Source organism: Drosophila miranda, chromosome XR (assembly GCF_003369915.1).
Source record: "Drosophila miranda strain MSH22 chromosome XR, D.miranda_PacBio2.1, whole genome shotgun sequence".
Taxonomy (NCBI): domain Eukaryota; kingdom Metazoa; phylum Arthropoda; class Insecta; order Diptera; family Drosophilidae; genus Drosophila; species Drosophila miranda.
In genome coordinates, this window is record NC_046674.1 from 15342972 (window position 1) to 15368997 (window position 26026).

Here is a 26026-nt window from a genome sequence, read left to right on the forward strand (position 1 = left end):
GTCCTTTTCGATTGGGTTGGGTTCTGTTTTATTGAAACTTTCGCATTTGATGGCTAAAACTTAATTGTAATCATAATAGTATTGTATTAATAAGTTACTAAACGTAAGGCCGAATCAATGTCAACGTTAGTTACAACAACTGGTACTCTAAATGGTATTCACGCATCGCATCCACACTCTCATGCGATCCGATTCGGGCGAGCGTTGGCTTACTTGTGGCACTTTTATCCTCATCCCCGTCTGTACTCTTATGGAAAACTAAATGCAAATGGAGCTACAAATTGAAAACATGTTGACCACAATTTGAATTGCTGCAGTAGCAGCAGCAGCAGCAGCGCGATGGGCCTGATGGGCATGCGATCATTATATTTGCTCTTGTTCTATAATCATTGATCACGTGGCAAAAATTCCATTGATTTGTGGTGTCTGACTGTATGTGAGTGTGTGTGAGTGATTTACTTGATGACAAACATTTCGCGACGGTTTTGCTGTTGGTTTGCAATGCAATAAGCAAATTCAATTAATCACGAGTGCTCCCCTTCTCCTTCTCCTTCTCCTTGTCGATCTCGCTCACGTTCCCATCCTCATTCCGGTCCACTTCTCACTCAGGGGCCACAGCACTTGATATAATTTCGTTTTTTTTTTTTCATTTAAATGTTTTCTTGTTCTTTTTTTTGGGATGAGCTGCCGCCATCAATATTGAACGTCAACTTCGGCCTGGGCCGTTGGCTAGGTAAACATTAGTGATTGATGATTGATTAATTGATATTGCTCCTAGTTGTTTGATGGCTCCAGGTCCATGTTGCTGCTGGTAGACGGGGATTTTGTTGCATTTGAGCTGGCCTTTTTCGCCGAACTGCTTGCATATCGGCTGGAGGTGGAAGAGCCTTGCTGGGAACCCGACGGTCTGCTGTCGGAGGGGTCGACGGCATTCTTATCCTCATCGTCATCGTCGTCTTCCTCCTGTATCAGCTTTCGCGCCAGCTTAACTGCCTCGAATTCCCGATAATGGGCCTTGCGACGCCGCTCGAACTCACGGCGCCGTTCTGTAATAACAAACAATACAAATTTTTGGGTAATTTAAGTAGAAGTTGATGCTTACGTCTCTCCTCCTCGCTCATTGGGAGGTCGTCGCCGGAAGAACCCTCGTCCTCAATGCTCTCGGAAGTCTGTTGTGAGCTGGCCGCTATGCGCAGTCTGGGAAAATTTGAGTAGGTATTTATATAAACATCAGATAAACTTTAACTAGAAGGGTAAGGCTTACTTCTCCACCAGTAGTTCTGTGTCCAGCTCGTCCCTGTTTTCTTCGTAGTATGGGGTTTTTGGCTCATCGATTTTCATATGCCCGTAGTCCTTGTCCGCCGGATGGAACGTCTGCAGGACGTTCAGCTCATCGAACTTGGCACTTTTTCGAAAACTACAAGAAATTCTACGGCTTAGCATTTGGGCAGTTAAAAGGTCATAGGTAGTGTGTATGTGTGCGTGTGTTTGTCCCTCACCTGGCGCCTGACTTGTCGAAGCTGCGAGAAGTCTTTAAAATGCCCTTGCATGGCAACTGTGGGCTGGGCTGGTTCTGCATTTTATCTCGGCGCTGGCTGATCTCACGCGTTGGCTGCAATGAGGCACAGAGAACGGAATTTGATTTAAATATACATAGCTTACTTGCATAATTACGTCAATACTTCTGGAACTGGAATGGACAACTGGACAATGGTGAATCACGGCGACGGCAGTAACAGAACAGATACTGGAATCGCGAAATTCGCCAGATTATAATAGCACAGGTCGCAGCAACACTTACACCACCACCAACACCCAGCTGTGGTCGGCGTGCCCTTGGGGGGGTCGCCACCCACTGGGCACCAGCCTCCACCACGGCCACTGCCACTGCCACTGCCACACTTACCACCCACCTGGGCGCTAGCCCCCGTTTATAGCCGTTCGGCATCGCATGTGGCTTTAACAACGCCCTTCTTCTATCCTGGTTCTGGCTTAGCCTTTGTTACCACCGCTGCTGCTGCTGTTGCTGCTACGTGCCGTGCTTGTGCCTGACATTTAACCCAACTTACTTGTCTGGTGCGGGCCACTGCTGTTAACTGCAATTGAAATGCAATTTACGCCTCGAATTCGGTATGCAGTCAGGCGAGGAAGACGCAGAGGGCGGAGAGACGCGGAGTAGCGTGGCTCACTTTCGTTACTATGAATCTAGTAATTTAGATTGATTAATTTATTGCCCGCAAAAATTATTCACTTCGCACTTTTTTATTTCTCTCACAAAAAAAGTCCGTAAAAAAATATAACAGGTACTACATAATGGAAGGAAAAAACGGCGTTTATTACATGGCAACTACACATTCGCTACATAAATGGTGGAAAAAGGGGGTATGGAAAAGAGGCAGAATGGCCAGAAAATGCAACGCATGCAAGGTAAAATCCACCCCATTACTCGATATACCTTGGAGACGAAAAGGCGATTTTGTATTCACGGTATATAGTCCTCACAAGCGAGGTGAGGTTTGTACGAACCTTGCAATTTGCCTTGGCTGTTTTTGCCTATTGTCCATACCCCTTTTTATAGTCCATTCAAAGTTACGACTCTTTTTTTCGTTGCAGTATGATCGTCTGACTAACAGAAATATACCAAAATATCCCGTCTCATTTTCAAAAACACCGCAAATATACCGATGAAAAAACGAACGTAGCCAACTTATACCCCCTTTATTTTAACTGGATAAAAACTTTAGTTAAACCGCTAAAATTAATACAAATAATTATAATTACTCTTGTGGGTATATCTTATCCTTTATCTCTGCATAAAAAAAACCCCATTATCTTTCACCTAAGCTGCGCTAAAATGAATTTTATCCCACTGATGATTCAATTTTCTACAAGATTGGATAGAATTCAAATGGTTCCTTTAATTTGATTGTGTCTAAAATAAGGTTTGAAAAAAAGGGAAAACGTGAGTATGGAATGTCACGTCATTTCTTATACGTTATTGGAATTTGAACACTTGTTGCTTGTCAACCGGTAGTATGGGAATTTGTATACCCTATTTAGTTAATATAATATTGACCAATAACGTTAACGTATTACGTTGAGATGATGACGCGGCGGTAGACGAACGCCAGGGCCGAAGACCTCGGTATATTTTGTCAATTTCATCAATATATTAAATTTAATTTTCAACGTTATATAGAAATCCAATTAAAGCAAGTGTTTAAATAAACCAGTCAATTAGAAAATAGATTCACTAATCGGATAAAATTATGTGGGCATGGCTAAATGTTCCATATAGCTAGTAATATTCCACGGAATATCAAAAACGAGGAATATGTAAAATAGAACTGGAATTCGTCAGTATATTTACGGTATATTTTTTAAATGAGACGGTATATTTTGGTATATTTCTGAGGGTCGGACGGCATATTTTAACGATAAATCCGCGGTCACACTGGTCACACTGCTCCATCTCACTTTTTTCGTGAACAAAATTTGAAGTGAAAAAAAATAACAGTAGAAAGAACTACGAACTATTAAGATAAAGGAAATTCCAAGGAGAGCTGTACAATGTTCAACGGTCAGTGTATAGATATTTAAAGCTTGATTTTTAAGCTATATCTTGTATTAAGTTGTTTTTGCGGTTACACTTCATTTGCGCATCATTTTCACCAACGAAAACTTGGATAACAAGCAGCAAACCACGGAGCAGTGCACCGTAATAACAGTCATAAGGGTACATTATTGATAAAAGCGATAGTAGAAATAAAAGTGGATATGCAACAACAACAATTGGCGGGTAATGAGGCGCAATATGTGGCGCATAATCGCTTGATCTCGTTTGTGGCTTGTTTGTTGTTGACTCACGATTGGCTGATGCGGACGCCTGATGCTTGATGCCTGACGCTGCTGTGAGACATCTGACGGGGCTGTCGTCGGCTGTTTTATTGATTTCTTGGCCGCCTTTCGTAATCCCCCAACCACCACACCACACCACACCACCCTCAACAACCCATAAATGCACACTTGTAAACTAACAATTGGCCAAATGTTTCTTTGTCAGGTTCATCACATCCACATTCAAAGTAACCAACAAGCACTATCGCTCTCTAACGCACACACATACGAACAGATTCAAAGTTCAATCAGCATCCGAAGGTGATTCAGCCGAAAGACCAACATTCTTGAACCATGTCGTGGCTGGCTTTTGGAGCGATTGCTTCCGGCTTTGGTATTTTGCACTCATTAAGTTTCCATATCCCTGTGACCGTCTCATAAGTGTGTAGGATAGACGATTGTGTAGCTTGTAGATTGTGTCCCTAGTTCCCTCCTCTCTTTCAAAAATCTCTCTCTTATCCATTATTCTTGAACCCTTTTCCCCCAAACAGTTCTTCAGCGCCTGCTAGGGGGAGACCAGCCACCAAACAAGGTTTTGGAAATAAAGAGCGAATCCCTAGGAACCCTCCAGGTGCTAGCTCGCGATGATGCCATGATGCTCTTTGCGCCGCCTTACAACAGCAATGAAAAGCGCCCCGTCTACGAGATTGTTCTTCAGCGTCTAACCTCAGACTCGAACACGTCATCCTTCAGTCTGTATCGGTCCCCGCAGCAGCAGGAGGCCGCGGAGAAATTCAATGCTTTCCAGCAACGTCTTCCCGTTTTTGTCAGCATGGTCAAGGAGGTGAGAAAGTGCTTTCCGCTGAACGAAGCTTCAATTATGATGTTTTTTCTGCTATCTGCTCCTTAGTTCTACAATGTAAATGGCCTGCAGAAGGCCTGCGATGTTCTTACGGAGAATCCGTCTTGGACGCTCGCTCATCTGGTGGCGTACTTCAATTTGGTGGAATATATCAGCAACCCCAAAGTTCTGCAGTGCGTGGACCAAGCCGATCACACCTCCCTCATGTCGCCCTTCCAGCTGGCCATCAAGCAGGGCCACATGGAGATGGTCAAGACATTGCTGCCGCTAAGCAAACTGGAGCACCTGGACATTAACAGCAATTCGGTGTTCCACTATGCAGCCAGCACCACCAAGGAGATCATCAATGTGAGTAGCAGCAGCCAATCGATGCTTCTGACCATCACTTAACCCTAATCTTCCATAGCTCCTCACCGACAAGAGCACCGTGAACCTGAACCACCTCAATTCGGATGGGTACACGCCGTTGCATGTGGCCTGCGTCACGGACAAGCCGGAGTGTGTGAAGGCTCTGCTCCTGGCCGGTGCCGATGTCAACCTAAACGCCAAAAACATCACCAAGCTGCACAAGAGCTCGACACCCACCTCGGTGGCCTCTTTTCTGCGCACCAACGTGAGCAAGCTCTACACACAGGACATGAAGTACGGCGGCACACCGCTGCACTGGTGCTCCTCACGCGAAACCCTGCACGCCCTCATCATGGAGGGGTGTGACGTCAACTCCACGAACTTCGATGGCCGCACTGCCCTGCACGTGATGGTGGCCAGGAATCGCTTCGAGTGCGTCGTCACGCTGCTCGCCCATGATGCAGACATTGATGTGTTGGACAAAGAAGGCAACTCGGCCCTGCATATTGCCATCGAAAAGAAGCTGGTGCCGATCGTCCAGTGCCTGGTGGTGTTTGGATGCGACATCAATCTAAAGAACAAGGATGGCAAGACCCCGCGCCACATGGTCGGCAACGACGCCAGTGGCAACAAGGAGGACGAGATACTCTACATACTCCATTCGGTGGGCGCCAAACGCTGTACCGAATCGGGCTCTAAATGTCCGCCCGGCTGCAATGGCAAGGGCACCTACAACGGCATACCGCCAGAGGCGCCCGAATCTGTGGAGCAGCGTGAACATATCGAGAATATGCTGGCTACCACTAGCCGCCAAATGGTTGGCAATTTCCTGGGCGCAGCGGCCAATGGCTTGATGGAAAAGCAGCCGCCTCCACAGTGAGTCGTGAAAATGGAAACTAATGTACAGCTCGGCTAATTTATCTTTTCTATACGTCAGGGTGCCAGTGGTAGTCGATACGGAGAAGGAATTAAAGGGTCAGAGCATCATGGACGCCTTGCTGGGCATGTTCACCACTAAAGTGAACGCCGACGAGGTGAAAAAGGACACTTCGTCAGGCAGTTTGGCGAATAAAGCGGCCACACCACCTTCTAGCCCAGAGCAGCTGCCATCTCCGACGTCGCCAATTGCGGCGGAGGTGGGCGATAAGCCCTATGGACGCGGACGTCTGTTGTGCCTGGATGGCGGCGGTATTCGTGGCCTGGTCCTGGTCCAAATGCTCCTCGAAATCGAGAAACTTTCGCGCACCCCCATCATACATATGTTCGACTGGATTGCCGGCACAAGCACGGGCGGTATCCTGGCGCTGGGCTTGGGCTGCGGCAAGACAATGCGCCAGTGCATGGGTCTTTATCTGCGCATGAAGGAGCAGTGCTTTGTGGGCTCCCGACCCTACGCCAGTGAGTACTTCGAGACCATACTGAAGGATAATCTCGGCGAATTTAATGTAATGACGGATATCAAGCATCCAAAGATTATGGTCACCGGTGTGATGGCGGATCGGAAGCCCGTCGATTTACATCTCTTCCGCAACTATACCAGTGCCAGCGACATCCTGGGGATAGTCACATCCATAAGTGAGTAGCATCTAAGGGAATATGTCGATCAGAAATATATATATTATATTCCTTGCTCCTATCCTATCCCCAGCCAACCGTCGCATTCCACCGCCGCCGCCGCACGAACAGTTGGTGTGGCGCGCAGCACGAGCTACTGGAGCGGCTCCGTCATACTTCCGCGCATTCGGACGCTTCCTAGATGGCGGCCTCATTGCCAACAATCCCACGCTGGATGCCATGACCGAAATACACGAATACAACATGGCATTGCGCAGCTCGGGCCGTGAGGCGGAGGCCATACCCGTTTCCGCTGTGGTCTCACTGGGTACGGGACACATACCCGTCACCGAACTCAAGGACATCGATGTGTTCCGACCGGAGAGCATTTGGGACACCGCCAAGCTAGCCTATGGCATTTCCACAATTGGTAAGAACATTTTTGAAACTGATTTGACTCGTTTTTAAGCCGAAATTCATCCGCATAGGCAATCTACTTGTGGACCAAGCCACCTGCTCCGATGGACGGGTTGTAGATCGAGCCCGCGCCTGGTGTAGCACCATCGGCATACCCTACTTCCGGTTCAACCCGCAGCTGAGCGAGGATATTGCCATGGACGAGAAGGATGACCAGAAACTGATCAACATGCTGTGGCACACCAAGGCCTACATGCACGCCAACCGCAACAAGATCATAGAAATGATAAACTTTCTAAAATAGCGCGCAAGACGGATTTAGACCGCACCCCAGCTCTAGACATCTATTGTGTGGCTAGATCAAACTGTTTCCACTGTTCTCTCTGTGTATTGTAATGTTGTTTCCGAGCCTTTTTTGCGTTCTAGCACTTTTTCGCGGTCTAAATCAACGCCCACCACACACCCCCATACTCTCACTTAGACTCACCGAACAGCCAAAAAAATTGTGTGTTGTCTTACCCAACACTGTTCTGGACAAATAACGGTACAATTCTGATTCCGTTGGTTTCGCGTCCTCGAAAGTTGTTGCGACGAGGCTTTATCTCCAGGACTACCCTAACAAAATACGCTTTGAATGTTGTGTTATTGGTAGTAGGTTTTTTTTTATAAATGAGTGTATCGTAGGTACTATGTCATAAGTATGATTTAAATTAGTTTGAAAACGTTTACTTTTGTATTATTGCCCGTTTATTGTATATCTCCATGCATCATCCTCTCCTCCAATTGAATTGTGAGCTACAAAGTAATTTGATGGGAAAACATTCCGTGGCGCTTTATTTGTAAATGCATATGTAATTGAGCACGAATTTTAAATAAAACTTTTTAAGTGTTTAAACCAGTTTTGTGATTCATAATGGCCTGCTTCGGACTCTTCCCAATTAAGTTCTCAACACAAAAAAATTCTCTAGAAAGTATTAGCAACAATGTGCAACCTTAAATGATGTTATTCATTAGTTATAAAAAAAATACAGGGTATATGGCGGTGTCTACCCCCAAAGAGAAAAACAGTAGCCAGGGCTGGCGAACATACGTGTCCATCGATATGAAATTCATCGTAATCCAAGTCGATACTTGGCACATCCATTGTATCGATAGTGGGCAAAATGTAAACAGGAAAAAAAATAGAGAAAAATACAAACAATACAGACAGAAAAATAGTCAGCGCGTGCAAAAGTAGAAAATTATTCAGTGAACAAACGCAACAACTGTGACTCACGGCGACGCAACGGACGCACACAAATCGGAAATGGCCGCGGCCACCAACAGTGACTCCTCCGGCGTGGAGACGGCCCGCGAGGAGGTTGAAATGGCCATGCCCATGCCCACGAGCACAGCCTCGAAGGGCATTATGATAACTCCGCCGCCAGTGATGCCGCCCACACCCACATCATCGCCAAACACACACGGCGAGTGGCCCAACCTGAATCCGAACGCATTCCAGCTGAGCAGAGATCGAGGGGAACACTTTGCGCTGCCACACTTGCCCCCACTACCGCTGAACGCCAACACCGACTATCTGCCGAGCCTGATACACCCGAGCACCCTCCCCTCGAGCAGTAAGAGTTTCAAGATGCGCCCGCGGATGCAGCGCCTGAAGACGTACTGCAACTACAACAACATATTGGCCCAGTCGAACGGGCGACGACTGCGCACAGCCGCTTCCACCTGCAACGTTGATGGGCTTAACCGCCTGCTGGAGGCGGGAGCCAATCCCAATGCCGCCGACGAGTACAATCGGAGTCCGCTGCATTTGGCCGCCTGTCGGGGCTACATACCGATTGTAGAGCAGCTGCTGAAATACGGCGCCAATCCGAACGTGGTCGACTCCCTGGGTAACACGCCCCTACATTTGGCCGTCATCTCGGCCAGTTCGAACAACTTTAATGTTGTTGTGGGCGTGTTGCTCCAGGGCGGGGCCAGTGTGCACATGTACGACCGTAGCCAAAAATCGCCGCTGGAGCTGGCCGAGGCTAGGCTGCGACTGCTGCGCAATCGCTACGATCATCCCACACCTGAGCATGCCAAGATTCTGGAGGATATGTGTATGCTGACAACGCTGATCTTGCGCTACATGGTCAAGCAGCAGCGTGAGCTGGAGGACCTCTCGGCCCTGGAGAAGAGATTGCAGAACCTGAGCACCAGCGACGATCAGGAGCAGGTTGTCTCCCAAACGGCCGACGAGCTTCTGGCCAGCGTCGAGCGCTTGTCCATCAACAACAAGTAGATGCTGTCGGTCGAAGAAACCCCTTCGAAAGTGGGCTCAAATTGCGTTCGATGAGTTGAGTAATAAGTGAGTATTGGATAGGATGATGATTCCATGGATGGACCCATGGGAACAGGGACACTAATCGGGTACTTCCGTTCCGTTGCAGTTTGTATATCGTTTCCTAATTTGGCTGCCGTTGAGCTGGCGTTGGAATCGTGTGTGTGAGACTACAGGACTCCTGGTCGCGATCCGATACCCGCTCACACACATACACAATCTTCCCCTTACCCCACAAACACACACACATACACACATTGTTTCATGCGATCTTTTTTATTAAGTATTTCATTTAAGATTTCATTGTTTGATAAAACAAACAAACCACAATTATGATTACATTTTAAGCTTTACGTTTAGCGCGCCAAAACAACATCAAGTTATGTAATAAAGATGCAATTGCAACTCTTGTGAACACCCAAAACAAAAGTTATACTATTTACAATTAACCAGCCAAGTGACTCCCAAACAAAAACAAAACAACACATAAATGAAAATTGAAATCGTTAAGTGTCTATTGTAAACCCATCCTCTGAACAATAAACAAAAACCAAAACGGGTACTTAATCCATAGAAAACAGTCACGTTCTGTGCGTTGATAACTGATCGAGAAAGTAACTTCTATATATAGTATTTGTGCAGGTGTGTAATTTTCTTGGATCCCTAGTGATACGATGAGTCTTTCTTCTTATCAAAAAAAAAGTGGAGAAAGAGGTAGGTAGAGACTTGATAGCTGATAACTGATTGAAAATGTATGAATGTATGAATATGTACATATACATACATATGCATTTGTTAGAATGTAAAACTTTCTTGGACTCTACTTAGATGACGGAGACCCTGGGGGGCCCATGGGACATGTCTACGACACCTTCGTTCGTCCTCGATTACGAGGAGCCTGGCCATGCGGCGGGACAAGAGTGGCTACTGATGGCTCAGACAAGTCTTTTGATATGCTCCCATTATATTTAGCCAGAGAGAGATCCCCTCACACTGCCCAGGTCAAAGGTCACCGTCCCTGTCCCCACCACCCGCCAGGACCACCTATCCCTGTGAACATAGACACGCTTCTTGCTCTTGTAGTCGGTGCTGCATTTCAGGCTATTCAGCATATTTCAGGCTATATCTAGCACTTTTAAAAGTGGAATTGCATACAATTTATTTAGCATTTTTTTTTTAATATGTACATTATATTTTGTATGTATATTCTATCTATTTTGGATTTTTTTTCGCTGCATAGTATCCGAGTATAGCAGTACGTACAAAACGCAATCAAGCTCTTGGGTTTGAGCGAAGCTCAAATTAAATTCCGACTTGAGTGTATTTTTCAAGACTTTAAGCTATATTTCGATGCGTCGTTTTTAACTTATTTTTTCGGTTTTACCTATATTTTGCAGATATATTTTTCGAATCTAGCTTATATTGACTCTGAAATTCTGGCAGCACTGCTTGTAGCTCCACCATGTATTTTACATTTTACATGAAAATAATATCTTACATATTCATTTCTGTTAACTTTTTAGTTTAATGGCCATATGACAATGGACTTTGCTAATCGACCAACAGCAAAAACAGAAACAGCCTCATTTGGTAAAGCATGCAGTGAGAGAGAGAAAGAGAGATAGTTCGTCAGCTTGGATTTCCAGTTAAGCTGATGGCGGCGCTGCGGCAGAAATGATCGATTGTTAAACTTTTCAGATGCAATTTTTCTGGCTGGCTGGCTCTGTGTGCATGAAAATATAACTAAATATATAAATAAATATAATAACTATAACAAATATTGCTTCAGCTCTTCAGACGTGTCTGGAGACGGCTAAAAACACTAATTTTGGGTTTTCTCTCTGAAGCCATTTCTCTCTTCGCATCAAGGTTAGCTAAGTCTAGTGTCATAAGGCTTTAATTCTGCATACTCATGGAAAAACGGATTTGTAAATATGTAGTTACCGTGTAGTTACCATGTACAAATTTAATATTTTGTTGACCCTTTTTTTTAATGTAATTTTAATTATAGGGTACTTTGCGTGTTGTATTAGTATTGCTGGCCGCTAGAACTGAAATTTGTGTATCGTTTTTTTACCTGTTTCCCTTGAGGGTCCAGAGGATTTTAATGTATTGGTGTACAACATTATTACGTTACTGGTATTTGTGGACTATTTAATTTTTGGTTTCTATGCTCACATACCCTGTACTTTAGCATTTTTAGAGTTGGCACTTATTGAAGACGCCACAATATCAGAAGCGGCCAGTAATACGTGTGCACCCATACATTAAAATACGCTGGACCACAAAAGAAAACAGAAACCAATCTCTGAAAAAGAAAAAAAGCTTACAATCACATTTACAAATCCGCGGTCACATTGATTTTCTCGCCACCATATCTATTCATCCGAATATCAAAATCGAGGAATATGATGGAATTACCTTAGTAAAATGGCTATATGTGCATTGCTTTGAATGACGTTTTTTTTCAACACGTGTTTTCTTGATTTATTTTATATTTTTATTTGGGTATCTGTTAATAAGTACAAAACAAAAAGGCATAAAGAAATTCAATATCAATTTTTTTAATAAAAAAAAAAAATAATTGTACATTTTTCACATAGAAAATGGGTATAACAGCAAAAAATATTTTGTATGAAAAAAATTTCCAAGGAACAAGTTTATGGGAATATGTACTCTTTTAATAATTAATGGAGTTAAACTTATGCTCCTGAAGCTTTTGCAGCCTACTGGGCATTGACTTCGCAAAGTTTTTTAGTGTTGTTATTTCTATCCTGTTCCATTTTGCAACTATCGCTTGTTTTAATTGCTTCAATGTATCGTTCTGCCTTGTACAGGCATAGACGTTTGCTGCAAGGATTCCCCACAGATCCTCAATTGGATTTAAGTCCGGACTCATTGAAGCCCACTTAATCAACGGTTTATTGTGGGTCTCAAAATAGTCCATTGAGGCCCGGGAAACATGAATTGGCGCATTATCCTGCTGAAATGTCTATTGATCACCATGGAAATGCTCAGCAAATGAAAAAGGTTCACTATCTATCAATTCTATCTATGCTTGAGCATTCATCCGGCCGGATATTAAACATATTGGAGACCTCCCTTTAGCACTAAAGGCAGCCCATATCATTAGCGATCCATCACCATGGTTTGGCTTGTAGCAAGTTGCCCGTGGATGACGCGGGTCTCTCCAATATTTATGATGGACATCTGAACCGTGTAAACTCATTTTTTTTTCATCACTAAAAATGAAATTTTCTAATTTGGGGTCCCAGAACTTGTGTTTTTCAAAAATGACATGCGCGCATCATTATGACGTTTAGTTTAGAGGAGTTTGCCCACTTTCTTTTGATATGTCAGGTTAAAATTTTCGTTCAAAATTTGGCTCACACGTTGCCTGGGGATTGTTAACCCGAGTTCTGCCTTGATTTTGTTGCAGCTCATTAGGTCTTCAGTTGCAAACTGTCCCAAGTGCCGTTTTGTCAATTCTATTATGGTTGATACTGGGCCAAGTCGACGATTTATGCGGTAACCGTCTGGATCTATGAAAATGTTTGAAATAGTATTTTGATGTCGATACATTAGCGAAGCTATTCGACCAGTTTTTATGCCGGCTAATTTCATTCTCTTGATCCTTCCCTGTTCTTCCTCAGAAAATGATTTACCATGTGGCATTTTTAACTAAAATGCAATTTTTTTTTTAAATTTGTATTGCTTTGAAGCAATAATGAGTGCTTACGTACAGAATCAATGAGCTTGTCACTTTTACTGAAAAGATGCTTACACTGCGACTCTCAAAACATGAATAGACATGATTGCACATACATATGTATATCTATTTTCTACGTAGAGCGCGAGCTTGATCTCTTATCTAAGCTAATGGTACCACAAATGGAGTTTAAAGAAGACGAAAATTTGTCATAACTGGGCACAACAATAAGAGATAAGAACTGCATAGTCAAACCCAACAAGCATGTATTACTTTTTAAGAAAAATTGAAAATAAATTTTGCACATATAGCCATTTTACTAAGGTATTTGTCAGTATATTTAGGGTATATTTGAAATTTGTGACGTACTTTTGGTATATATCTAAGGAGAAAACAGTACGTCTTATCGATAAATCCGCGGTCACACTGGTTGCGCTGAATTCTTAAAAATTTGTTTGCAGCAGCGACGAAAATGATGCAGATGAAAGAGTACAAGGAGGTGCCTCAGGACGTTCCTCAGGACGATACTGTGGTGCGTCAGCCCACGTCTGCAGATGCTGTCAGGATACCATCTGGACCTGGTGCGTGTATATCGTTATTTTCTTCTATGAACTATGCGTAGGCTGCAATACATGCACAGATTTGTGCGTTTGTGTGTTTGGGCGTGTGTTAAAAAATGTTGATTTTCTGTTTTTGGCAATTGATGCTAATGTTTGACGCATATGGATATAGTATAGCGTATAGATAATCAAGAACTACGCCCCATTGCAGAGAACTGGATGTCAATACCCGTGGGCATGCCCAACTGTCCCCAAGGACTCGAATATCTGACGGCTCTGGATCAATTGCTGGTGTCACAGAAAATCGAAAAACTGGAGCTCCTCACCGGCTTCGAGACGAAGAACCGCTTCAAAATTAAAAATTCGCTGGGACAGAATGTTTATTTCGCTTACGAGGAGAGCGACTGCTGTACCCGTAACATGCTGGGCAGAGCGCGGCCCTTCGAGATGAAGATCCTGGACAACTTCCAGAACGAGGTACTGCACCTAACCCGTCCGTTTCGCTGCGATGTGCTTTGCTGCTTCCCTGACTGCTTGAACGCTGTGGAGGTGTCGGCGCCGCCGGGACAGGTTATTGGAACAGTGGAGCAGGTCTGCACATTCCTACGACCAAAATTGAACATCAAGAACTCGTTTGGCGATACTGTTTTGCACATCGAGGGCCCCATCTGCCCCTGCAAGTGCTTCAGTGATACCAATTTCAAGGTTAGCACGCCGCCCAACAAGTGGGTATACATTCACACACACACACACACTATATATAGTACATACTGTGTGTATACATAGCATACGCGTACGTATACTAGATGGACATACATATGTATGTAAATATCGGGCTACAGCCACTGCAGTCAGGGCCGTCATGACGTCATGGCGATATGTCTGACTGTACGTAAGAGAGTCAATTAATTCAGATATTTACTGCATTTGTGTATCAGTGTCTATATGCTGTATGTGTGTCTGTGCGAATGCCCGATTAATGTGGAACATAAAATATCAGACGACTTTTATAATTTGTACTGTGTAGGTATTGAGCGCCAATAACGAGGAGATCGGAAAGATAAGCAAACAGTGGTCGGGCCTGGGCAGAGAGCTGTTCACCGATGCAGACTATTTTAGCGTCACGTTTCCCCTGAACCTGGATGTGCGCATGAAGGCCCTCATATTTGCAGCACTCTTTCTGATTGTAAGTACTCTTTCGGTCATGTTACTGTGGTTTATCCTCGTCTTATGCTCTCCATACTGTACATTCTAGGATGTGGTCTACTACGAGCACTAATCCTGATGCCACAATTCGATTTATGGACAAACACACACACACACACACACACACACATTATATTTGCCGACTGCTTAGTGGTTAGACGTGTTGCATCGTCATAGCATTTAGGGTTTTTTTTACACATCACTTAATCGCAACCAACCGCATTTTCTGGGAATATGAGAACGTGCAACTTTTTGATCAACTTGGAATCTCCCACGTAAACCGAAACTGGATGTGAATGGAATCTCCCCTCTGAGGGAATGGATTGGAATGATTTGCATACATACATCGTATGTACTCGCGCACAATGTTTAATTGAAATGCCGCTGAGTCGTTGCCTTTTCTGGCTTGGCATTTAAATCGCACAAAATCTGTAGCACTGAAACACACACACGAACAAAAACGAGAACGAGTGCCTTATGACGTCCTAGTTGTTCCCCCACGGTTCCCCAATCTATATACCTCGACATAGCTTTGTTCTACCCAAAGGTCGGATCGGAGCACAGCAGGAATACTTAATAACAGCAACAATTGCGTACCTAACTAAATGGTTAACCTATTTGTAATCTGACACACAACATATTATCGAATATTTTTATATGAACATAATGGAAATCGAATTGTTAACATTATTCCAGATATATGAAAAATTTTTTCTAAAATGTATGGTTTCGTTAGTTTAGAGCCACACACACACATTACTTATTGCATCACTTGCATTGCATATAACTTATGTACTTCATCATTTTATTTATCTCTCAGTTATGCTGTATGAATCTGTAAAATAAACAAAATATGTTTTATACAAAAAACAAACGCGGACCGGTGCCATATGTACAGAGGACTCGTGCGATACGGGGTCTATTGTTCGATTGCGGTCAGTCGTGAACATTTGGAATGTAACTGAGCTTCGGCTTGGGTATGGGTAGGAGGAATGAAAAATATATCCTTCGTTTATCCCCCCTCAGTTATTCTTAGCAAAGTACTTGGTCTTCTCCTCTGGATCGGGCACAATCTGCAAACACAAATAGCCAGTCAATCAACTGTTTTATGTGAAAATGTATGAATGCTTACCGTATCGGCGCCTGGTCGCCAACCAGCTGGACAAACCTCGCCGTGGGTATCGGTGTACTGAAATGCCTGGACTAGGCGTATGGTCTCATCCACCGACCGGCCCACAGGCAGATCGTTCATCGTGATCTGACGGAGCACGCCGGCTTGATCAATGATAAAAAGACCGCGCAGCGCATGGCCACTCGACTCCAGATATACGCCATAGTCCTTGCTAATTTTGTGTGTCAAATCGGAGAGTAGCGGGATCTTTACGTCGCCCAGGCCGCCCTCCTTACGTGGCGTGTTGATCCAGGCCAGATGAGTAAAGTGGGAGTCTACGCTGGCCGCAATCACCTCGGTCTTGATCTTACGGAACTCCGAAATTCGATCCGAGAAGGCAATTATCTCCGTGGGACACACAAATGTGCTGGGGAAACACACATCGGTGAGTTTAGTGTATCAAATAGGTTCTGATCCAGTTCTACTTACAAGTCCAGTGGATAGAAGAGCAGGACTACGTATTTGCCCAGGTATTGGGAGAGCGATAGCTTCACGATCTCCTTGTTCACCACAGCAGTGCCCTCGAATGCAGGAGCTGGCTTCGAAACTGATTTTGGGAGGAAAGAAAATATGAATGTACCATAAAAAGCTCCATATGAGGCCGGTCCACACTTACTGACTGCCTTCGTGTACTGCAGCTGGTGATCGCCCTTCGGCTCCTCTGCGGGATACACAGATCCACCGGCGAAAGAGTAGCAGGATTCGCCATCGTCGGGCTTGGCGGCCAGGACGATAGCAGCGGCCAGTAGTAGGACGACTAAGTACTTGTACATGTTGCACTCGCTAACTTCTCTGAAATGAAATACACGTAGGCTTGATTAGTTTCGGTTGATACTATTATTACCGACACGCAACGCCTCCCCGCTAGCAGAAGGGGACGCACCCACAAATCGTGGCACATGTACACACACACACTCACACCAACACAGTTCGCGGCCACGCAGTCAAAATTTCGATCTATTTCTCTTTCAATAAGTCTAGTTCTTCGCTATAATGCGGCACATACAACGCAACCCGTTCACTTGTTGTTGGTATTGCTTCCGTAATGATAAGCACAATTCAATGCTTATCAATCCAATGGCCTGGCTGGCAATATATTTTATTGTTGTCAGTGTGTAATTGAATGAAACGAAGTCGAAGCAGCAACGAAAGCGAAAATATCCATGCAGCTTCTATATTCACTCAGCTCTCCCTGTTTATCAGTACATTTTGTAGTCTGTAAAAATAATTTTGTTTGACAATAAACTCACACACCACAGGCAGCTGTTTCCTATTTAAATGCTATAATTAACTCTTCTGTTTTGTGAACCAAACTGAATGCCGGCTTGTTGTTGTTCTGGTTCGCAACGCTTTACAACACTGTCGATGTTTGCGGTTTCATACCCAGTAGAAGAGTATATTCGGTTGGTGCATAGGTATGAAGCAGTGTAGGTTGGTGGATATATTCCATCAATTGCAATTAAATATAATTGAATAGTTAATTTTTATTGTACTTACAAGATATAAACTTTATTAAAATATATTTATATAAATTGCTGCGCTTATAAATTAAAGTGTATGCCTGGAGTTAAAACAGCACATGTTTCTATGCATTTTTTACTTGCTACGACCAATAAATATATAATATATGTATGTATCTCTCTTAAGATCTAGACGATACATCATGCGTTATGGGCACAAACTACAAACTACAACAAATTGAGCAAAAATCTGAATTAATTGCACAAAAAGCGATCATTAAAAGTACATTATTGCTGAGCTTGTCGATATTACTCTAATATTGCTAAACCTTTGATTGAGCAACTTTTTGTGGGAGTTATGGTTGGTGATGGTTGGTTGGTTGCTGGTATTTGTTGCAGTGTTATTCTTATCGCTGATTGGAGCATGCGTTGCGCATGTGAGAAAAAATGCACCGTGCTTCTCAGCACCCTGGCCTAGCTCTCCCAGACCTCATCGCGCTGTTTGGCAGCTAAAAGTTTACGTTCTGCAATGGAATAAACACAGATTGGATGAGACCATCACTCGGCGGGCACTTGTTAACGCGCGAACCCACCTTTGGCTTCACGTAGAACACGCCTCTCGTTCTCACGCTCCTCCGGCGCTGTTGCCAGTTTCACTCCCAAGGCTCCGGATACTAGACGTCGGGCCAAGGCCGTGCATGTCTCCGGACGCTGGCGATATGGTTGCAGTGAGACGGCACCGGCCTTCTTGGCCTTGACTCGCGATTCGAGTGTGGCCTCGGCCAGCGGCTTTAATTTCACAAATGGATGTCCCATTGTTAACACCTCAGCAGCTGTGCAGAGAATGAATGGACAGATTGCATAGAATGTTACATAGAATCTTGAATTGGGAAAAGAGCATTTCAAATACCCACCAATGCGGGAACTGCTAAACACAGCCAAAGCGTGGGTATCATCTACCCATTTTATATCGAAGCCACTGCCTTTGTACTGCGAGAAGAGCATGAGCAGGTCGGGCGTTTTGAACTCCACTGGAAAATTGGACACCTCCAGCACGTGAGGGAACTCCTCGTCGTTTAGCAGGGACTGCTTGATGTGAAACACCTGGCGGGACCAAATCCACGTTTCAGAATATAAATGGATTCCGGGAAAGGTTTAACTCTACTCACGGTGTAGTCCATCTTGGGCAGCTCTATTTTGCACTTGCCCACAGAATCGTTCAGTTCTTGGAGAATCTTCGGATCCAGACAGTCGCCGCTCTCATCAAACATATTCTCCCAGTCATCCTCTTCTTCCTCATCGTCATCTTCGGTGGTGCTGCCTCCAGGTGGTTTTGCTGTCGCTGTTGCCCGAGTGGCTGCCTTGGAGACCATCTCGATCTTCTCGGGTATCTCCAGCACATCCGAAACAAAGGTTTGTTTCATGATGCGTCGATTGCTGCGATTGATTTCCTGCACAAGTACGTCGACAGATATTCGAGGGGTTCAGACTTTACTCTCGGAGATCGACTTACCTTCGAGGCTCGCTGCAGCTCGCGCTCATCATTATCACATTTGGCAGCTTCCTCTGCATTGTTGGTCCTGGATGCCGCCACATCCTCGATTCGCAATGGCGGCGGGTGCTGTTTTCCATTGCTGTTGGCTTTGCTACCACTGACGGGCTTTGTACGCTGGCCGCTGTTCATGATCTGTGTGTGGAGACGTGAAATGGTTAGCGGTGCAATGACTTCTACTCCATTCTTGCAACACTCACCTCCTTATCACAGTTGCCGGTGCTGTCTTGGTTCGATTCGTTTTCAGTTCTCACTTCAGTCCCGCTGCCCGATATCACAAGCACCGTAGCTGCCTCCGCCTCTGTTTCAGTGAGTTTTTCCGTTGCCGATATCAATTTCTTGCTACGTTCCTTACGCTCCCGATGCGACTTGGGTTTCTTCGTGAGCTTCAGCTGACTGTTGCCGTCGTCTGGTTTGGACGGGTTTACTTTTGCTTCTGCAACTGGCGCTGCTTCCACTGGTAATGCGCTTGGCGCCGCAGTCGTTTTAGTTGCTGCTGATGTCGCTGTCGCTGAGCTGCTGGTTGTTGTGGTTGTCGGTGGTGTAGTTTGACTGCGTCGTGCCCTTGGCACATATACAGCTCGGTCGGGGCGGCGTTCACGTCGAGTGGACTGTTGCTCTCTAAGAAGCAGAAAGCCAAAACAGAGGCGATAAAATGAACGGCTAATCGATTAGTATACAAAAGAATTTCGTCAATTGTACAGTGAAACCTCTTAACACATATAATGATCAAAGTAACATTTTTTCCTCATGCATAGGTTCGGCTGTACAACTAACATATAAAAGTGAGATTATCCACCTGCTCGGTGATTCTTTGGAAGTAGAATTCGATGTTTCTGTTCCTGCAGCTGTCTCTGCTGGCGTTTCGTTCGATGCAGCTGTCTCTTCGCTGCTGCTGTTCTTCCTAAGTGCTGGCGGTCTATACAAGTCCACAGAGTTCGATTTGCTTACTGCGGGAGAGGAGAGAGAGAGATAAGAGATAATCAGAGGATGAGTGAGGAAAGCAGAAGAGTTGGCAAACAAGCAATCACAAAAACCAAAGGTGAAGCAACGAATTTGGCATAAAATAAATTAAAAACTAAATTCACTAATGTTGACCCAATTTTCCCTCTCTCGCTGTTTGCGCCCAGCTTCGTGAATGTCAACACTATAGTGAGAGAGAAAGAGAGAGAGAGAGAGAGACATCGCAACAAGTGAGCGTGCGCAGCCAGCCGCTCAGCTGAGCGACCGAACGAGCGTCTGTTAATGATGCAACAGCACCAAAAATCTACTTGAGAAAGAGGGCGACCTTGAATGAGCTGCGTGACCCGCTGCGCTGCCTTCGTACAGCGTCGTTTTCGACGTCGTTTGGCTAGCATTTGGTTATTTTTAGTTAAATACATATGTAATTGGGATACCCTAGCTGGAGGGAAAGTTGCATTTTTTTATTAGAAGCAACATAATATTGAATACTCTGAGCCCAAGAAAACATGTAAAATGGGAATTTTTTAAATAACTAATATCTTTTACCATAAAATTCGAGTAATTAATTATTGGAATTATCAAGTAAATTTCATAACTGGAGTATTAGATATGTTAAAAGGTATACCTTGCGTCGGCGTAAAGACAAAATACTTATTAATTTGTTGTTGCTTTTGCTTTGGTTCGCCTACGCTTTGTCTTTAATTCGTATTTTCTTGTGTATTTGCAAGCAGTTTGGCAGCTTGCTAAATGCATATACCCCAAACGGCACCCACCAAAAATGGGGATAGCGTTACTTACAAGGTGTCTCGCTGATATGCTTCTTCACGCCCATTTTACAGGGCTCAGTTAGGGTGTTTCTCCTGTTCGCACTACTACTGCTGATGCTGTTGCTGCCTTTGCCGTTATGTCCGTTGCTCCGCCAACTCCTGATTGGCTGATTCAGCTGCTGCTTTCGTCTGTCAATTTATTATATTTCTTAGTTTCAAGTTCACTACGTCGTTCGCAACAAAAAGTCTACTCACGCCTCAAAGCCGTGCGGATCGAGGAGCTGATTGCGAAAACAAAGCACAGTGCGTCGCTGCGGCCCTTGCCCCACCGAGAATGTGAAAAGATCGTACTGGTGTTTGTAGTTCTCACATGTTTGATGGATGAGATAGCGGCGATAATTGCCCACAGGTGGAAAGAGCAGAACACTACAAAGAGAGTAGAACGGGGCCAGTGTAATGAGAGAGGAGAGCAAATTCAGTATCGATTTCATGTATGCGGGAGCGAGAGAGCTCCAACAACTTGAATTCACTTTACGAAACATTCTGGCACTCACACTTACACACACACACATCTTTATACCTAATATCGGGAGGCAAACACGCTCGAAAGAGGGGAAGAGTGCGAGCCCCATCCGCTAACAGGTTGCTTCGGGCCGAGAAGAAGACCCGTCAAGAAGCACGCAAGCTCTCAAAAACCTAAGCGCGACTTGTAAATTATTATGCAATACCGTAACATGACCGAAGCGGCGAAATGTAATATATTATATTCATATATCTATGCTGTTGCTGTTGCGGCGCTTCACTGTCTGTTGTTTATTGCATGGCGATTAATTGTTTATTAAACGCGTATTGCATGCCAAAGCACAAGAAACGGTGTTAGGCGGTCCCCATTCAGTCGACGTCGGCGTCGACGCAACTGCAATGCGGAAAATCTGCTAGAGAGCTGTGCTGCTGCTGTTGGGGTTTGTGTTGTTGCTGTGGCAGCTGGGAAAACTCGAAATTGTGTGGCATTTGCAAAACTGGTAATATCTGCACGAAAGGCCCACAAAACTCGTACTACATTGCATCTTCTCGTTGCTTTTGTTGCTGTTGTTTTGTTTTTTGGTTACATATTTCCGCGTTGCAATTCCTCTTGTTTTTTTTTAGGTGGAAACCCGGTTACACAAAGCTTTTGTTGTTGTTGTTTTTATTGTTGAGGCTGCCGCGCCACACCAGCTGCTAGCTAGTACTTCACACATACACACAGTCGTTCGCACGCACTCACACTCACGCACTAACATTCTCGTGGCAAAGATTCTAGATTGGTTTCTTACCCACTGCTCAGCCGTTTCTGCACAAATAATTCTATGTCACAACCAACATTATAAACAAATTCCTGGTCAATCAAGCTTAAGCTAGCTGCGAATGCCGATCGCTCGCCGTTCTCCAGTTTTTTTGATAAATATGCGACCCTACGTCGCCAGCGCGTTAAAAATACATATATATATATATATAATTATATATATATATACATATATATACAGTTAGAATATTAGTGTGACCGCGGATTAAACGATAAAATATGTGAATGAGTGAACGAATTTAGCCCACTTAAGCCCCCTCTATTGAAACAGGTGAACTACTTGAGTTAAACCGGGGAAAAAAGTACTGCTTGTACATTCTCCTTGTAGATCCATCATATTCTTCCTCGTTACTTACAGCAAAGTTAAAACGATATCTTTCACCTCAACTTTACTAACATTCGTCAAGTTTAATTATTTTCTTGGAATGTAATACCAACTGGTCTACAATGGGTTAATCATTCTGATCGTTTTAATATTCGGTTTAATGTTACTTGCTAGCTAGGTCCCTCAGACCTGAAAAAAATTTTATCCGACTGATGAATCAATTTTCTATATGACTGCCTTATTTGAAGTGTTCGTTTATATTTGATGGTTTGTAAAATAAGGTTCAAATAGAAAAGGTCAACAAAATGACCATTATGTAGATGGTAACTACACGGTAACTACATATTTAGTACATATGAACTACATATTTGACATATACATTTGACATTCGATTTTGAAACTGGACTAGCTGCAAAAACAAACACAATCCTGTGGTAAAAGTTTGTGTGTGAGAGCGAGAGTGATATATGCGTCCAGTTTCAAACTTTCGTTGAGACAGCTTTAAAACAGACTAATTTCTTTTGTTTGTTGTGATTCAGGAAAAAAATTTGTGTGTGAAAGTTTCTGTACCCTATGTTCTTTAATATACCTTTAAAAATGAAATCGAATATATCAAATTGATTTAATATACCATTATATACCGATATAACGTAAATATACCTTGAACTCAATTTCGACGTTTAAATATGTCGATTAGGATATAATATACCCTAAACGGATATATATACAGTTAGAACTTTTTTCTGCAACAGAATCCATAGTAATATCGATTTTATTCTTTCCACTGTCACTTCTTTGAAACGCAAACGGTTAGGTCACTATCTTGCGAATTATTCAACAATTTACATGATTCCTGGAAGATAATGAAATAACTGGAATGCACGCATTAGATTTCTATATACAAAAATGATTTTTACAATAATTAATAGAGCCCGCGACTTTTATTTAAGAGTACCCATATTGTACCAATCGACACCATCGATCAAGCTTGCAAATACGCATGGAGCCAACATCTGATCGGCTTTAAAAACATTAAAAAAAACCTAAAATAGGAAACATTTGTGGATAAAAGTCAGCCTAAACGTATTACTTAATTTATATTAAGCATACGGGTTTCTTGAGAAATAGCATTATCCTGGCCATAATTGGTAAGAGCACTGAATAAACTGCGCCTGCAAGCGAAAGCTAAACTTTTACCAATGCCAGCTTTTAAATGCGGAGCCGTCTAAACAACATCGGCCAGAAGCTGATCTTGATCTTAAACAGAGAAGACGAAAATGTCTGTACATATTCAGAATAAAAGAAAACCTCAAAAATCTTAACATGAACATATGCATGCACATGTGCTGAACTACACACACAAAAACAGAGCCAAGTGAAGAGTACAGTAATTACTGGGTATGGTCATATTACAGATCTCTCCGTTATGCCGTTTCTCCGGCCACTAACTCAGATGACTATACCATGTTATGAACAAAAGCAAAACAAGCGATAAAGTGCATATTGTATGCATTGTCATTCTTAGCCGGACCACGCTTTGGCTGACTCCGTTCTTTTTTCTCAGATCTCACAGCAGGCTGAGGACTAAGCAGAATCGAATGAAATTTAATTTTCAAAACAGTCCCTTATTTTCAATCAATCATTGCGTTTGGTATCGTAGTGCAATTACCTCAGTAAAATTGATATTTGTGCAACGCGATTTTTAAAGTGGTTTATGAACCCTTCCGGGCTTAATTTTCATTATTATTTCTATTTTATAGTTAATAGATTTGCAAAACTAAGGAACCTAAAGTATTTTAAATAGTTCGGTGTTTTATCAACAAAAAAATATAATTACAAAATTCGTTCAACAAAAGTTGATATTTGTGCAAAAATTAGTTCACGAAAAAAATTCAGCATTTAAATATTGCTTGCCTTTCGAAATAAAGTAACTTTAAAGAACATAAATAATACAAATATAGATATCCTCCATTCCACACACAGAGATGCAGAAAATGAGCACCAAAGAAAAGAATGCCCTCGGCTTCGTATCGGACATGAGTCGTCTCTGCATGAACGAGCTCTACTCGGACGTGATGTTCTTGGTGGAGGATCAGCGTTTGCCGGGTCACCGCAACATTCTGGCAGCTCGCTGTGAGTACTTCGACGCCCTGCTCTACGGGCACATGGCAGAGTCGAAAGAGCGGGAAATTCGGCTGGAGGTGACGCTTGAGGCTTTCAAGATAATCCTCGAGTACCTTTATTCGGGCAACATACCTACTTCCACACTAAACGTGGCTCAGATAGTCGATGTGCTAGATTTGGGCCATCTTTACGGGTTGAAATACGTTGAGACGGTCATAGCCATACATCTCCAGAATAATCTGAGCCTCAGCAATGTGGGTGTGATCCTGGATGCAGCGCGCCGATGCTATCTGAACGAACTGACCAAAGAATGCCTCAAGTATATGGATCGCAATGTGGTCGCCCTACTAAAACACGAATCCTTCCAGCTACTGTCCAAGGAATCACTTGAGGAAGTCCTGCGACGAGACAGCTTCTGTGCCCCCGAAGTGGAAATCTTTCGGTCTGTATGCAAATGGAAGGAAAATAATCCGAGCGAAGATATCAAGACGATGCTCTGCCTTGTACGTCTCCCCCTTATGAGTATCGATGATCTGCTGCATGTGGTGCGTCCCTCTGGCATATTCGAGTCGGACAAAATATTCGATGCCATTGATCAATTGAACACTGGAGAGAATCTGCCCTACCGCATAATCGTGTTGCCGGGGGAGAATGTGGCAAGCCAAAAGTATAATGTCGGCCATAACACTGACAACCAAAATGAGCAACTTTTTGTGCTGAGCAACTTCTTCGTAATCAACTCTATTCAAATAACTGCTTGTAGTTTAAAAGAATTTTCATGCCACGTGGAGGTATCATGCGATCGAACTCACTGGGATCGTGTGGGAACTGTCGGAATAAAATCCACCTCACTTGGTCCGCAAATCAGCTTCACGGAGCGTACTGTTCGCTACATTCGGATCGTGAAAGCAGAAACATATTCAAGTACTAATTTAAGTGCCATGTACTGGAGTATCTAGATGTGAACTAAATGCAGTGCATTCAAAGTCTTTCTGACTTTCCTGTTTTTAATTTTAATCAAGGATCCAACTGGAATCGGTTCTTGGTTTGTTTCAGTAGAGTTTATTTTATCAGCAGAAAAAATCAAATTTATAAGACTACAGAAAACATACGTAACGTCAGCCTTTTTATCGTTTTAATAATAGCACAAAATCTTTCTACACTATTTGTGGGCCATAATAATCGTAAAAAGCTCATTGATTCTCGTGAAATTTCGAAATCGGGGAATCATTCTATTGCCATGTATGTATACCTAAGCATACTCAAATTAATGCTGGTACGTTTCCGGACAACTCCCAAACCTTGGAAGAGCTGCATATGTATATCTCGGGCAAATGGCATCGTAAATCCCGTTTTTCGTCACCTGTCTGCCTAAGAGTTTTAGCCTTTTCATGCTGAAACCATGTAAGTATAAGTACCAACACATGTATGACACATTTTTGGCTAATTCTCGACCATTGACAGAATAGGAAAGTTATTTTTTCCGGTAACCTTCTACGCCTTTGC

General features: G+C 43.5%; 7 protein-coding genes and 1 long non-coding RNA gene across 15 annotated transcripts; 5 read left to right on the forward strand and 3 right to left on the reverse strand.

Moving 5' to 3' along the window:
* Positions 1–98: 98 nt before the first annotated feature.
* On the reverse strand, positions 99–2329 carry LOC108152246 (protein phosphatase inhibitor 2). 2 transcript variants are annotated; one of them, XM_017281452.2, is made up of 5 exons: positions 2070–2329; positions 1500–1612; positions 1265–1417; positions 1103–1197; positions 99–1046 (listed from the first exon to the last, which is right to left on the reverse strand). In XM_017281452.2, exons 2-5 carry the CDS (start codon positions 1577–1579, stop codon positions 775–777), a joined length of 600 nt encoding a protein of 199 aa, XP_017136941.1. In that variant the 5' UTR covers positions 1580–1612; positions 2070–2329; the 3' UTR covers positions 99–774. The 2 variants fall into 2 exon arrangements, with proteins under 2 accessions (XP_017136941.1, XP_017136940.1); XM_017281451.2 differs by lacking the exon at positions 2070–2329 and adding an exon at positions 1907–2017.
* Positions 2330–3446: 1117 nt separating this feature from the next.
* LOC108152862 (85/88 kDa calcium-independent phospholipase A2) lies at positions 3447–7482 on the forward strand. Of its 2 annotated transcripts, XM_017282489.2 has the most exons (8): positions 3447–3580; positions 4064–4231; positions 4389–4681; positions 4748–5047; positions 5106–5923; positions 5985–6622; positions 6696–7031; positions 7090–7482. In XM_017282489.2, the coding sequence occupies exons 2-8, from the start codon at positions 4192–4194 to the stop codon at positions 7320–7322; spliced, it is 2658 nt and encodes an 885-aa protein (XP_017137978.1). In that variant the 5' UTR covers positions 3447–3580; positions 4064–4191; the 3' UTR covers positions 7323–7482. The 2 variants fall into 2 exon arrangements, with proteins under 2 accessions (XP_017137978.1, XP_017137979.1); XM_017282490.2 differs by lacking the exon at positions 4064–4231 and having other exon boundaries at positions 3448–3580.
* Positions 7483–8164: 682 nt separating this feature from the next.
* On the forward strand, positions 8165–9903 carry LOC108153303 (ankyrin repeat domain-containing protein 54). The gene is made up of 2 exons (XM_017283207.2): positions 8165–9368; positions 9451–9903. Exon 1 carries the CDS (start codon positions 8325–8327, stop codon positions 9300–9302), a length of 978 nt encoding a protein of 325 aa, XP_017138696.1. The 5' UTR covers positions 8165–8324; the 3' UTR covers positions 9303–9368; positions 9451–9903.
* Positions 9904–13458: 3555 nt separating this feature from the next.
* Positions 13459–15475, forward strand: LOC108152860 (phospholipid scramblase 1). Its single transcript, XM_017282484.2, has 4 exons — positions 13459–13631; positions 13822–14315; positions 14638–14796; positions 14866–15475. The coding sequence occupies exons 1-4, from the start codon at positions 13523–13525 to the stop codon at positions 14887–14889; spliced, it is 786 nt and encodes a 261-aa protein (XP_017137973.1). The 5' UTR covers positions 13459–13522; the 3' UTR covers positions 14890–15475.
* A 125-nt stretch (positions 15476–15600) lies between these two features.
* Positions 15601–17342, reverse strand: LOC108152861 (peroxiredoxin-2). Of its 4 annotated transcripts, none has more exons than XM_017282487.2 (5): positions 17242–17342; positions 16604–16779; positions 16417–16534; positions 15949–16354; positions 15601–15889 (listed from the first exon to the last, which is right to left on the reverse strand). In XM_017282487.2, the coding sequence occupies exons 2-5, from the start codon at positions 16758–16760 to the stop codon at positions 15839–15841; spliced, it is 732 nt and encodes a 243-aa protein (XP_017137976.1). In that variant the 5' UTR covers positions 16761–16779; positions 17242–17342; the 3' UTR covers positions 15601–15838. The 4 variants fall into 4 exon arrangements, with proteins under 4 accessions (XP_017137976.1, XP_017137975.1, XP_033242422.1 ...); XM_017282486.2 differs by having other exon boundaries at positions 17238–17340; XM_033386531.1 differs by lacking the exon at positions 17242–17342 and adding an exon at positions 16907–17184 and having other exon boundaries at positions 16604–16774.
* A 494-nt stretch (positions 17343–17836) lies between these two features.
* On the reverse strand, positions 17837–22202 carry LOC108152925 (R3H and coiled-coil domain-containing protein 1). Of its 2 annotated transcripts, none has more exons than XM_017282607.2 (10): positions 22043–22202; positions 20985–21155; positions 20761–20918; positions 19799–19949; positions 19200–19620; positions 18961–19134; positions 18617–18898; positions 18362–18551; positions 18041–18280; positions 17837–17971 (listed from the first exon to the last, which is right to left on the reverse strand). In XM_017282607.2, the coding sequence occupies exons 3-10, from the start codon at positions 20792–20794 to the stop codon at positions 17922–17924; spliced, it is 1542 nt and encodes a 513-aa protein (XP_017138096.1). In that variant the 5' UTR covers positions 20795–20918; positions 20985–21155; positions 22043–22202; the 3' UTR covers positions 17837–17921. The 2 variants fall into 2 exon arrangements, with proteins under 2 accessions (XP_017138096.1, XP_017138097.1); XM_017282608.2 differs by lacking the exon at positions 22043–22202 and adding an exon at positions 21310–21328.
* Positions 19605–20512, forward strand: LOC117186206. The gene is made up of 3 exons (XR_004471343.1): positions 19605–19697; positions 19758–20041; positions 20130–20512. It is a non-coding gene; the product is annotated as an uncharacterized LOC117186206 (long non-coding RNA).
* A 1147-nt stretch (positions 22203–23349) lies between the features above and the next one.
* LOC108153452 (BTB/POZ domain-containing protein 9-like) lies at positions 23350–25631 on the forward strand. Of its 2 annotated transcripts, none has more exons than XM_017283473.2 (2): positions 23350–23544; positions 24358–25631. In XM_017283473.2, exon 2 carries the CDS (start codon positions 24382–24384, stop codon positions 25477–25479), a length of 1098 nt encoding a protein of 365 aa, XP_017138962.1. In that variant the 5' UTR covers positions 23350–23544; positions 24358–24381; the 3' UTR covers positions 25480–25631. The 2 variants fall into 2 exon arrangements, with proteins under 2 accessions (XP_017138962.1, XP_017138961.1); XM_017283472.2 differs by having other exon boundaries at positions 23351–23544; positions 24380–25631.
* The last annotated feature ends 395 nt before the right edge of the window (positions 25632–26026 follow it).